The 14,199-nt window shown below is 43.5% G+C and overlaps 1 protein-coding gene across 5 annotated transcripts in view; it reads right to left on the reverse strand.

Annotated features, from left to right (window-relative positions):
• nrg1 (neuregulin 1) overlaps positions 1-14,199 on the reverse strand; it is a 162,465-nt gene that overhangs the window by 54,825 nt on the left and 93,441 nt on the right. For all 5 annotated transcript variants that reach the window (XM_041897447.2, XM_041897445.2, XM_041897446.2 and 2 more), the window contains exon 3: positions 13,512-13,633. In XM_041897447.2, the coding sequence (XP_041753381.2) occupies positions 13,512-13,633 (122 nt within the window). The remainder of the gene's footprint in view (positions 1-13,511; positions 13,634-14,199) is intronic.

Genomic DNA, 14,199 nt, shown 5'->3' on the forward strand with positions numbered 1-14,199 from the left:
GATGGAGTCACAATACAGTAAACCTAGTCAAGGTCAAAGGTTAAACCAAAAAGGTGTTGCCAACTATGCTTGGATTGCCGGATATCAACCTAAGGTAAACCCACAACAATGTCTGTGTGTTCTTTAGGTCAGTGTTTCAATGAATGTTCAATCCACTGTTGACTAGAAGGTAGTTGACTTTAAAATGTGGTTTCTGAACTTGATCAAAGGCCAAAGGTATATTTGTAACATTCTGTGGAATCTTTCATCCTCCAACTCTTTATGTAATGATCATTGGTGGATCAAACGCTTGAAAGCAAAATTCTCATCCAAGAAGTGATCGTGTCTGCTACAACCGTTAAGAGATGTTTATTCTTCGAATAAGTGCAGAAAATCTAATGTGCATCGGTAATCTAAAATGAAAACGGACACCCTCGCCTGCGGTAATTATTCTGGCGGCTAAATGGGAATAAATTAATTTCCTTTTACATGCAGTCGTTTGCAGGAAGTTCAATCCATTATTTATGGCAGAGGAGAGGAGACAGAGGGACCTGACCTAGTAAAATCCCAGCATAGACTTCAAAGCCAGCCAGAGTAACTGCCTATTGGCAGTGCATTAGGAGATGAGAAGGCGCTTTTCTTGCCAAAAACAGACAAGCACAACTTTTATTAACAAATACACGTAGCGGTCTAGGAGGAGGAAGGCTAGAATTCAATAATGCTTCCATATCTGCTGACGCTACAACAATGAGCAATTTTCATCCTGTAAGAGCACTGTATCACTGGCAGGGACGAGACAACACAGAGATTACGCTGTAGCTAAACTCTCAATGTCTTTCAAGTCATTCAGGGTGGAATAAATGGATGGCTTCAAAATGTAGAAAATGGCCACTGGATAGTCCCTGGATAGCACCAGCCCTGGCTCCTTTCCCTGGCTTTGATGTGACATAAAAAGGAGCACTTGAGTCATTTACAGGGGATAGAATTAAGGAGAAGCAGGTTGTGCGTTACTGCCCTGGCTCGCTCTCCTCACCTCCCGCTGTGCGCCAGCCCGGTGCCTGTAGTAGAGGCTCATTCGTCTCCCGGTTGAAATACCTCTGTGTGCGGCTGCCTGACACATGCATACACTCCGCCCCATCCAACTTGTGCCTGTAATGGAACTATGAGCAGGAAGTCAGTCATTCGATGGAGGAGAGGGAGAGAGAGGGGAGGAGCTCCATTATCATTAGTGCTGTGTGCACTGTCTCATTGTTTACTGTGGTCTTTAAGGAGGGGGAGACGAAAGAGAGGTTCAGCACTGCCCTATGGGACAGCTCCTCCGTGACGCAGTGTCTCAAAGTGTCAGGCTGCAGCAGGCTCCCGATAATCTATTGATATTTTCATGAGGGAGGAGAGGGGGGGAATAGCACTGTTTTTCTTGGGCTGGCCGATTGGGCTGTGAAAATGACGCTGCAAAATTTCATTTGTATGTTGTAGAAATGTTATTGAATGCTAATTCAATACGTAGATAATGACAAATGTTACTGCTGGCCAGGAATTCTCTAGGGAAGGGGTGAATGCAGTGCCATTAGTAATTGAATATGCTTCTTTTAGAAGCTGAACAGTACGTGAATAGAGGATAAACATATGTGCTCTACAGAGTAGGTCTTTGTGTGTGTGTTCCCGTGTGGTGTGTGTAGCCGACTGTGGTAAAATTGGAGGCCCATAAAGTAATATAGGATTCTGCAACTTCCTCTGCAAGTACATTGAGAGCAACAACTGAAGCAAACAAAGAGATTTGAAGTCGAAAGCCACAGAGATTTATTTTTTCCTCTTACTTACACGGTTTCTTGACTGCTCTGTGAGAAAATAGCTACATAGTTTTTTCCTCTTCTGATCCTCAAACATCAGAATTTAATTTAACATCAGAAGAGACAGTCATTTACATTCTACATAACACCAAAATACCACCCTAAGAGGCAAAGCCTCAAATTAAAATTGGCATTCTTTGAAAATAAAAATGTAAATAACCATCTCGACTCCCAGAGAAACAGGTTGGGAAACATTATACTGTTAGAGAGGAAACAAAACCGGGTGTTGCAGGAATAACTGACTTCAGACAATTTAGGAGTGAGCTGCCGTTTCGTGGAAAGTTAAAAGCAATATTGATACTTGTGCCATCCATGTCATGTCATGAATTCTGGACTTCCATCTAGGTTGTCAGAAAGTTGCATGAGGGCTCGTGTATCTTGCCGTTATCAAAGCTGGGGTGCAATTTCTCATTAGCGTCTCATTGTCTGATCAAAGGCTGTTACTGTCAGTGCAAAGATAAGGAGATAGTCATCTCCATGGCCTGCTTTTCATGTGGAGGGGAAAAAAGCACAGTAACACACACTGGCCTTGTGAAATACATAAAATACCGACCATTCCTTTTAAGAGCCGACCCACTTCTCTACGGACACTAATTGGCTTTAGGGAATGAGAGACGAGCCAAACGTCCTCCTTCAGACTGGCAGACTGATTGAAATGGACTTGTTTGCTTTCTGTATAATATATCAACGGGGAGACGGGAGAGGGGGGGTGACGCGATCAGTCGCTCATCCAAAACGAAAGGCAAACTTTGAGCAAACGCTGAGAGGAAAGGCAAGTTTGCTTAAAATGTTTGCCGTTCTCACACATTTCTCCTTCTCCCTGCGACGTGATATAAAGAGAGAAAATAAGTGTGCAGGTAAGAAGTGGACTGGAAAACTGCTGCAGCAGTATGCCTCTAACAGTATCCTAATTCATTATGCAGTGTTGCGAGGTACAGTAAAGTACTTCTCCTTCTCCGGTTCAGAGCCCTTTACCCAAATTGAATGGAGTGGGAGGCACCTGGTATCACAAACTGCAGCATGCTGTCCTCCACTAGTATATTACAGTACTGGTCCATGCAGCATGCTGTTCTCTACTAGTATATTACAGTACTGGTCCATGCAGCATGCTGTTCTCTACTAGTATATTACAGTACTGGTCCATGCAGCATGCTGTTCTCTACTAGTATATTACAGTACTGGTCCATGCAGCATGCTGTTCTCTACTAGTATATTACAGTACTGGTCCATGCAGCATGCTGTTCTCTACTAGTATATTACAGTACTGGTCCATGCAGCATGCTGTTCTCTACTAGTATATTACAGTACTGGTCCATGCAGCATGCTGTTCTCTACTAGTATATTACAGTACTGGTCCATGCAGCATGCTGTTCTCTACTAGTATATTACAGTACTGGTCCATGCAGCATGCTGTTCTCCACTAGTATATTACAGTACTGGTCCATGCAGCATGCTGTTCTCTACTAGTATATTACAGTACTGGTCCATGCAGCATGCTGTTCTCTACTAGTATATTACAGTACTGGTCCATGCAGCATGCTGTTCTCTACTAGTATATTACAGTACTGGTCCATGCAGCACGCTGTTCTCTACTAGTATATTACAGTACTGGTCCATGCAGCACGCTGTTCTCTACTAGTATATTACAGTACTGGTCCATGCAGCACGCTGTTCTCTACTAGTATATTACAGTACTGGTCCATGCAGCACGCTGTTCTCTACTAGTATATTACAGTACTGGTCCATGCAGCATGCTGTTCTCTACTAGTATATTACAGTACTGGTCCATGCAGCATGCTGTTCTCTACTAGTATATTACAGTACTGGTCCATGCAGCATGCTGTTCTCTACTAGTATATTACAGTACTGGTCCATGCAGCATGCTGTTCTCTACTAGTATATTACAGTACTGGTCCATGCAGCACGCTGTTCTCTACTAGTATATTACAGTACTGGTCCATGCAGCACGCTGTTCTCTACTAGTATATTACAGTACTGGTCCATGCAGCACGCTGTTCTCTACTAGTATATTACAGTACTGGTCCATGCAGCATGCTGTTCTCTACTAGTATATTACAGTACTGGTCCATGCAGCATGCTGTTCTCTACTAGTATATTACAGTACTGGTCCATGCAGCATGCTGTTCTCTACTAGTATATTACAGTACTGGTCCATGCAGCATGCTGTTCTCTACTAGTATATTACAGTACTGGTCCATGCAGCATGCTGTTCTCTACTAGTATATTACAGTACTGGTCCATGCAGCATGCTGTTCTCTACTAGTATATTACAGTACTGGTCCATGCAGCATGCTGTTCTCTACTAGTATATTACAGTACTGGTCCATGCAGCACGCTGTTCTCTACTAGTATATTACAGTACTGGTCCATGCAGCACGCTGTTCTCTACTAGTATATTACAGTACTGGTCCATGCAGCATGCTGTTCTCCACTAGTATATTACAGTACTGGTCCATGCAGCATGCTGTTCTCTACTAGTATATTACAGTACTGGTCCATGCAGCATGCTGTTCTCCACTAGTATATTACAGTACTGGTCCATGCAGCACGCTGTTCTCTACTAGTATATTACAGTACTGGTCCATGCAGCACGCTGTTCTCTACTAGTATATTACAGTACTGGTCCATGCAGCATGCTGTTCTCTACTAGTATATTACAGTACTGGTCCATGCAGCATGCTGTTCTCTACTAGTATATTACAGTACTGGTCCATGCAGCATGCTGTTCTCCACTAGTATATTACAGTACTGGTCCATGCAGCATGCTGTTCTCTACTAGTATATTACAGTACTGGTCCATGCAGCATGCTGTTCTCTACTAGTATATTACAGTACTGGTCCATGCAGCATGCTGTTCTCTACTAGTATATTACAGTACTGGTCCATGCAGCATGCTGGGTGATTACGCAGCCTGCTCTTAAACCACGGTTGGGAACAGCAGGGACAACAGTGATGGTACTGTTAATCTCTCTGGCTTTGTCATTTTGTCACATTCTCAAAATTCGGTTGTGTTCAGTCACCTTGGTCTGTCAAACGAGGCTATATCAACAGCCAAAGAGAGGAAAACAAACGCTAAAGCAGGGATGAGTAGGCCTACTCTGTTCACCATGACAGTTACAGTGAGGGAAAAAAGTATTTGATCCCCTGCTGATTTTGTACGTTTGCCCACTGACAAAGACATGATCAGTCTATAATTTTAATGGTAGGTTTATTTGAACAGTGAGAGACAGAATAACAACAAAATAATCCAGAAAAACGCATGTCAAAAATTTTATAAATTGATTTGCATTTTAAATGAGGGAAATAAGTATTTGACCCCCTCTCAATCAGGAAGATTTCTGGCTCCCAGGTGTCTTTTATATAGGTAACGAGGGAGTGCTCCTAATCTCAGCTTGTTACCTGTATAAAAGACACCTGTCCACAGAAGCAATCAATCAATCAGATTCCAAACTCTCCACCATGGCCAAGACCAAAGAGCTCTCCAAGGATGTCAGGGACAAGATTGTAGACCTACACAAGGCTGGAATGGGCTACAACACAATCGCCAAGCAGCTTGGAGAGAAGGTGACAACAGTTGGTGCGATTATTCGCAAATGGAAGAAACACAAAATAACTGTCAATCTCCCTCGGCCTGGGGCTCCATGCAAGATTTCACCTCGTGGAGTTGCAATGATCATGAGAACGGTGAGGAATCAGCCCAGAACTCCACGGGAGGATCTTGTCAATGATCTCAAGGCAGGTGGGACCATAGTCACCAAGAAAACAATTGGTAACACACTACGCCGTGAAGGACTGAAATCCTGCAGCGCCCGCAAGGTCCCCCTGCTCAAGAAAGCACATATACAGGCCCGTCTGAAGTTTGCCAATGAACATCTGAATGATTCAGAGGAGAACTGGGTGAAAGTGTTGTGGTCAGATGAGACCAAAATCGAGCTCTTTGGCATCAACTCAACTTGGCGTGTTTGGAGGAGGAGGAATGCTGCCTATGACCCCAAGAACACCATCCCCACCGTCAAACATGGAGGTGGAAACATTATGCTTTGGGGGTGTTTTTCTGCTAAGGGGACAGGACAACTTCACAGCATCAAAGGGATGATGGACGGTGCCATGTACCATCAAATCTTGGGAGAGAACCTCCTTCCCTCAGTGAGGGCATTGAAAATGGGTTGTGGATGGGTATTCCAGCATGACAATGACCCAAAACACACGGCCAAGGCAACAAAGGAGTGGTTCAAGAAGTAGCACATTAAGGTCCTGGAGTGGCCTAGCCAGTCTCCAGACCTTAATCCCATAGAAAATATGTGGAGGGAGCTGAAGGTTCGAGTTGCCAAACGTCAGCCTCGAAACCTTAATGACTTGGAGAAGAGTGGGACAAAATCCCTCCTGAGATGTGTGCAAACCTGGTGGCCAACTACAAGAAACGTCTGACCTCTGTGATTGCCAACAAGGGTTTTGCCACCAAGTACTAAGTCATGTTTTGCAGAGGGGTCAAATACTTATTTCCCTCACTGAAGTTCCCCATACTGTAGTTCCCCATACTGTAGTTCCCCATACTGTAGTTCCCCATACTGTAGTTCCCATACTGTAGTTCCCCATACTGTAGTTCCCATACTGTAGTTCCCCATACTGTAGTTCCCCATACTGTAGTTCCCATACTGTAGTTCCCCATACTGTAGTTTCCCATACTGTAGTTTCCCATACTGTAGTTTCCCATACTGTAGTTCCCCATACTGTAGTTTCCCATACTGTAGTTTCCCATACTGTAGTTCCCCATACTGTAGTTTCCCATACTGTAGTTTCCCATACTGTAGTTTCCCATACTGTAGTTTCCCATACTGTAGTTCCCATACTGTAGTTGCCCATACTGTAGTTCCCCATACTGAAGTTCCCATACTGTAGTTTCCCATACTGTAGTTTCCCATACTGTAGTTCCCCATACTGTAGTTTCCCATACTGAAGTTCCCCATACTGAAGTGTCATGGAGCAGGCATTTTGTCTCCGTCCATACGTTTTATCTTGTGAAGGAAGCAAAGCAAAAATCCCCTCAACAGATGAGAAATGTGTGTGTCAAAAGCTTACGGAATCCTTGATGAAAGATAGGATTCTACAATCTGTCATGAAGACAGTTCAGTGCGTCAAAGAAAAACCCTCCCATCAGAGACAAAAAGAAAACATCACAATTGACTTTCAGTCTTTGCATACATTGACACTGCATTGGGTATGTGCATTAGCCTACTGCTTCAGTCAGAAATGCAGAGAAAGTAAAATCCACCCACTTTGACTACGAAACTGTGCGTGAATGGGGGGGAAAAGTGCCCATTGTCACATTAAGAGTGAGAAAGAGAAGAGAAGTGAGAAAGAGAAAGTGAGAAAGAGAAAGTGAGAAAGAGAAAGAAAAGTGAGAAAGAAAGAGAAAGTGAGAAAGAGAAAGTGAGAAAGAAAAAGTGAGAAAGCGAAAGAAAAGTGAGAAAGAGAAAGTGAGAAAGAGAAAGAAAAGTGAGAAAGAGAAAGAGAAAGTGAGAAAGAAAGTGAGAAAGTGAGAAAGAAAAAGTGAGAAAGAGAAAGAAAAGTGAGAAAGAGAAAGTGAGAAAGAGAAAGAAAAGTGAGAAAGAGAAAGTGAGAAAGTGAGAAAGAGAAAGTGAGAAAGAGAAGTGAGAAAGAGAAAGTGAGAAAGAGAAAGTGAGAAAGAGAAAGTGAGAAAGAGAAAGAAAGAGAAAGTGAGAAAAAGAAAGTGAGAAAGAGAAAGTGAGAAAGAAAGTGAGAAAGAAAGAGAAAGAAAGAGAAAGTGAGAAAGAGAAAGTGAGAAAGAGAAAGAAAAGTGAGAAAGAGAACGTGAGAAAGAGAAAGTGAGAAAGAAAGTGAGAAAGAAAGAGAAAGTGAGAAAGAGAAAGAAAAGTGAGAAAGAGAAAGAGAAAGTGAGAAAGAGAAAGTGAGAAACAGAAAGAGAAAGAGAAAGAGAAAGTGAGAAAGAGAAAGTGAGAAACAGAAAGAGAAAGTGAGAAAGAGAAAGTGAGAAACAGAAATAGAAAGAGAAAGTGAGAAGGCCTAATAAGCTGGTGGATATAACTCATCATCGGAACACATTAACAGAGGATGAGATGTGAGGAGGAGTGCCCGAGGGATTTCAAAGCTTCAAAGCCATCCTCCAGGCACGGATGGAGAAAATGGATCAAAACAAGAAAGCTAAACACATTCTAGTCAGCGCCTTTGTTCCATCTAGATCTATGTGCTATTAAAATAAGCAGTCTCTCTCTTCACGTTCCCTGTTACACAACCGAGAGAGACATACCATTCACCGGCAGAGAGAGACATACCATTCACCAGCAGAGAGAGACATACCATTCACCAGCAGAGAGAGACATACCATTCACCAGCAGAGAGAGACATACCATTCACCAGCAGAGAGAGACATACCATTCACCAGCAGAGAGAGACGTACCATTCACCAGCAGAGAGAGACATACCATTCACCAGCAGAGAGAGACATACCATTCACCAGCAGAGAGAGACATAACATTCCCAAGGGCAGACCAAACAGAGGGCATATTGGGTGTTCACGAACCCCTCTGACAACATTGAACAGGAACTAGCCAAGAGTACAAGACCAATAGTGTGCCTATGTAGAGATCCTTCTAGTGCCTCATATCCCTGACCAAGTTAACCCCTCCTCATTTGGGCCTATTCAAACCATTCATACCGAATGGAAGCCTCTTCTAATCAGAAAACAAATCATAGCATTAGCAGACGTTTGTTTTTCCTGTTAAAGTGTAATCGAAAGGATTACACATTCAATTTAAGAGATTAACCTCATATCTCCTGTGAAACGTAACACATCGATAAACATTTACAATGATCCTAGCAAGGCGGAATTGCAGGAAATGAATCCTGTCATCGGGAAGTTCCCCTGACCTGGCCAGTCACTCCAATGGGATGAGCGCTATATCCACCAGACAACAGTCATTGATGTCTAGACGTTTTAATTAATGCACTGTATTTGAAACGAGAGCCATGTAGATAGTGGGCTTAAGAAAACATGACATGTGCTTAGTATTTTTTTTTTTTAATGGCGTCATGTCCAAATACCATTGACATGACATTGTCTGTTTTCTTCGCAGAAAGGCCTTATCCTGGGATGACTGACGTGGGTTTGTTTGACATACTATCCCTCCACACAGCCCAACATCTGCTTATTGCCCGGACATGTGCTCCAGACGTGTCCTAAAGCATGTAGTGCTGCTAACCTGATCACAGATGTTCATGTTCCAGTTCCAGCGAAACAACAATCCCTCACCATATTGCGACGTTGGCTGAGGAAGAAAAAAAGAGTAGCAAGTGTTGTCGACCATGCTTGAATGGAGATGTGTGAAAAGGCTTTGGAAACAGTCTCACAATATAGCAGGCCTAGATAACACGTTGTCTGACACGACACATGCATATTGTGTCACATTAGAAATGTCTAGTGAAAGGCATGAGCTGGCGTACACCCAGAAACAGTTACTAGAGGTGCTGACTAACGAAGAGTACACTGTAGGCTATACAAATAAGAGAGTTACACTCTTTATACAAGCTCCCAGTCATTTCGACATCACATTGCCTTCTTCGAACATTAGAAAATGTCTCCACAAGTATTTCAGATTGTTTTATTTTCAATTAGGCATGAATGATGTATCTGCCGATACAGGGAAACACTTCATGGGGATAGGTTGAAGCCGTCAGCAGAATCAGCCTGTTCATAGAACATACTTCAAGAGAAGAAGTAGAATAGCATCTGATGACAAGGTTCAAATCTCCAATTTATACCTGGGTCCTAAATATGCAAATAGCCAAGGCTAATGATCTCTGTAACAGTTTAGTTCTGCCAGCCAAATCCAAGCCTCTCGAGGCCGCGAGCCATCCATTTTCCACCAACTGCAATGTCAGCTCACTCACCACTTTATAACACTGAGCCCATTTTCCCACTACCCTCGTTCCAACCTTCTGTCCAGATTAAAAGGCTGTGTTAACTTAAAACAATACATTTCGTGGATGTTCAAAACAGCTTTTATAAAGGACAGTATATTTCTTAAGGGCAATTTTGCTTTGAACCCATTACAACTTTTGATGAGTCAGATGGCACAGTTTCGGACCACACATCACTCCTCACTGAAGTGTGGAAATAGGCTGAAAAATAGAGAATATCTCGACAAAATGTCAAAACCTAATCTTATAAAGGTTTTTGGTGAACAGGACAAATTTGATTCAAATATTCAAACGATTTGAGGAGGAGACCAACATGCTTTTCACATTCTGTGTGACCTTCCGATGCTAGGCCGTCTCTGCTCAAGCCTCATCAATTCCCCGCTACAATTGGCTGATGGGGGTCATTATGTTCCAGGAAACACTGAGAAATGACTTCCCTTTAAGGGTAAACAAATGAAAAGCCCCGACTAACACAGAGGAGGGTGACCATGGATGGCCTAGTGATGGCCTGTGCTTTCAAGTTGCAGGAAAAGGGATAGTTAAATGTTTCTTCATTGAAGGGAGATGACACTGAAAGGACAAAATGGCAGTTCTGGCTGAGATCCAATCCAGGGACTATCTAGTTGACTGCCTTTGTATCTTGTTTAAGACATCATCTGATATTTGTTCTTGCCGTTATTGTGTACCCTTGTAATAACGGAAACTGTCTGTCTGTGCATGTCAAGGTTATCCACAGTCACGATTGTTACCCCTGGGAATCTGGCGACCGAACACCCTCTCAGTAGGCAATTCCATTACCGCACTGCACAGTATGGAGATCATCACTCATGGTGCCAAAAAATGCCTTCGCAAAACAGTAGGGCTCCTTGAAACCAGAGAGAACTGGCTCCAAATTGGAGGTGTTCAGATAACAATGCAGTCAAGGTGAGTTAATAATAGTCCATGCAAAACAAATGTAATGAATAAACACACTGTCCTAAGAGACATTCCTGATGCAACATAAAGTCATTCCCTTTACGTATTGTATACAGTTCCTGCCTGCACCTTGTTCCTATTGAATATTATAGTAGCACCAGAGCACAACGTCTACTGGTATGATAATTAGTTGGTAACCATGTAACTATGATAATAATGGCAATCAAAATTAATCTCATGATAGCTTTAAGGTAACAGCCTGATATTTAGCTAAGTAGAGAAGCCAGAGACCAAGTCACACACAACCTTGCAGAGCTTAGAGGACCATAGAAATAGAACACTGAAAACATTCTATAAAATGCCAAGAAATAACCCACTCTGAACTTGAAGAGAAATCCTCTCCATTACAGTGGAGGTCAAACACACATTTCGCCCAGAGAGTAGAATAACACTGCAAATACACATTAGTAATATCAAACTGCTCGACCGCAAACGTTAGCCCCCAAAACCTAATTAGCATCCAAATGAGATAGCTGAAAGCAACCAGCTAATCACTGTAAATAGATGCCAAGGGCGGAAGGAGTAGCAGGGGCATGCTGGTTTAGGAAAGGGCCTTTTTAGTGCCGCAACCCTCAACAAAACTCTTACTGCGAGGATTTTTAGTACATACATTCATTTTTCATAGTGAGTCTGTAAGGGAGTTTAACTCCGCATTCCATTAGACCAGGGTTCCTCTTGCCACCCCTACCAACCCCTACTGACCCCTGCCGAGTATCTAGTGGGCATATGTGGTTGAAATGCCGTCATTACAACCACTTTTGCCCGCTGGGTAGGTGGGTACAAATGTCTCCAACACACCTGAAGGTGATTAGGTTAAAATCCTTCACATTCCACTGCAAAACTGAGTAATACCCAGCAAAAACTGAAGTATACTAATTATTTCGCTGTTTACCCTAGCCTGTTTGCCAACCGAGAGACTTTATGTGAGAAAGACAGGACAAAACAGTTATTTCAAGAGGACAGACCATTATTTCAAGAGGACAGACCGCTATATCAAGTTGCCATTGTGTGACTTTAAAAATAGGATCAGAAAATGGAGGAGATTACATCAATAGAAATGAACACCAGGAATTAATTTGCACTTTAGTCTGATGCAGTTAACGCAATTTACCAGAGTACAGCGAAATCCTAAACTGTGGCACAGTAAAGAACTTGGATATGTACAAGGGGCCAACAGAGATGAAGCACGTCAAAGCTGAGAATCCAGTATGTTCTCGTAGATATCAGATGTGCTCAAGTGTCGCTAACCTTAGCCAGCCAATCAAATCTATCGTGTGTGTCACAGTAGGCCTAACGTGATTAGAGAATGAGACCTGAAATGACAAGATACTGCAGACCAGGGTAACATATCACCTGCCGCTGCCAGCAACAGAATATAAAATATACAATGAGTGAATGATTCAGTCTCCTAGCTGTCCACGTCAAACAGGGCTAACTAGCGGTGATTAGCATAGACGGCTTCCAGGGGTTCCCACCGCTTGTCATTGCTGGGCTAACGCCTCAGTCAAGAGGTGGCTGACATGGCCCTTTTCTCTCCATTGGCAGCCGTTCAGAGAAGTACTACTGGCTAATTGAAAGAAGTGATTGAGTGGTCGCTTTAAACTGGCCCGCATACTGATCACTCTTGCAACGTCGCAAAATTGTGTGTGAGTGGAGAGGAGAGGATGAGACTTGGAGCCAGCGTGACATCGAGCATTTACCTGTCTGCGATATTAATGGCCCCGGGATTTTCTCTTCGATCAGTCAGAAGTTGATCAACGTCAGTGTTTTTTGGCGAGACTGGCAAACCGGCGGAGTGAGAAAAGGCGGAGCACATAAGTTGCTCTAGCGCAGAACAGACTGTACGTGCTTTGGGCAAGTTACACCGTTTGCACAGTCAGCATTTATAACCTGTATTTCAACATCTTGTGACGACTTAAAATGTTATAACATGCTGCAATATGTATCTGGATACCACAACTAGTAAAACGTGTTTTAAAATCAAACTCTTAAATGTTCAGACTTACCTGTGTTGGTGAATCTGTGAAACAGCTTACAATAAAGGACCTTTTAGCTTGGATTGGTTGTTTCATGGAAAATGGTCTGCAGTACTATTAAACTGAAACGTCAGGTTAGAAATGGCAGCTGCCCCCTATTGACTAAAATGCCAGTGAGGAGCATGGACAAGCACAAGGTGAAGAGCTCGCTCTCCCTCAGAGCAACTCGGTGTCAGGCCAGAATCCTCTGATGTGGCTCTATGACGAGTGGACCAAGCCACCTAGGGGACCCTAACCACACCTAAAGGACCCTAACCCCACCTAGAGGACCCTAACCCCACCTAACCACACCTAGAGGACCCTAACCCCACCTAGAGGACCCTAACCCCACCCAGAGGACCCTAACCCCACCTAAACCCACCTAGAGGACCCTAACCCCACCTAAAGGACCCTAACCCCACCTAGAGGACCCTAATCCCACCTAGAGGACCCTAACCCCACCTAAAGGACCCTAACCCCACCTAGAGGACCCTAATCCCACCTAGAGGACCCTAACCCCACCTAGGGGACCGTAACCCCCACATCATCTCCACTCTGGGCCTGAGGAGGGACACCTCAATGCTACTCATTCAGTTACAAAGCCCCCAATGAACACAACACGCACATTTTCACATACTACCTCTGCAATTAGCTGTCATGAAGCAATAATGTCAACATTTTAAGGTTAAACGTTGTATATGAATGGGCTTACCGCGGAGGAGCGTCACGTTACCGACGGTGCTGGTTTTTCCCAGGTTGTTGATGGCTTCGCATGTGTAGGAGCCAGCGTGTGCATCAGTGGTTTTCTTGAAGTGGAGCTCAGAGACTTTCCCTCTGCAGGAGACAGAGACATTTGGGACCAGAGTCTTCCATCTACTCTACATACAGTGCATAGTGGCCTGAGATGGACACTCTATTAAAAGAACTCAGATGATATGAAATCAGTTCAAATTTGAAACCATTCCTGGGTTTAATGTGTTGATACTGAGAAACTAAGGAGTTACTCTCCATTCAGTATTAAATGGTGGGTCTTGTTTATTCCACGTGAAAATGACACTATCTAGGATTCAATTGACTGTTGACCAGGGCCTGTATTCTTAAAGCCTCTCAGAGTAGGAGTGATGATCTAGGATCAGTTTTGCATTTTAGATCATAACAAATACGATTATGTGGACAGATGGGACCTGATCCTAGATCAGCACTCTTACTTTGAGAGGCTTTATGAATACGGGCCCTTTTTTGTTGGAATGATATGAGCCTCTCATCTTCTAAACAAGCATATGGCAGAGAGGTGATGGGGCAGGTGTCCAGCCCCCGTCAGATGCCACCAGAGGCGTGCTGGAGACTAGAGGTGGCTGTGGGGGTGGGTGTAAATAACATTCACGCCGCCTCGGCGAGAA

Source organism: Coregonus clupeaformis, chromosome 15 (assembly GCF_020615455.1).
Source record: "Coregonus clupeaformis isolate EN_2021a chromosome 15, ASM2061545v1, whole genome shotgun sequence".
NCBI classification, from domain to species: Eukaryota; Metazoa; Chordata; class Actinopteri; order Salmoniformes; family Salmonidae; genus Coregonus; species Coregonus clupeaformis.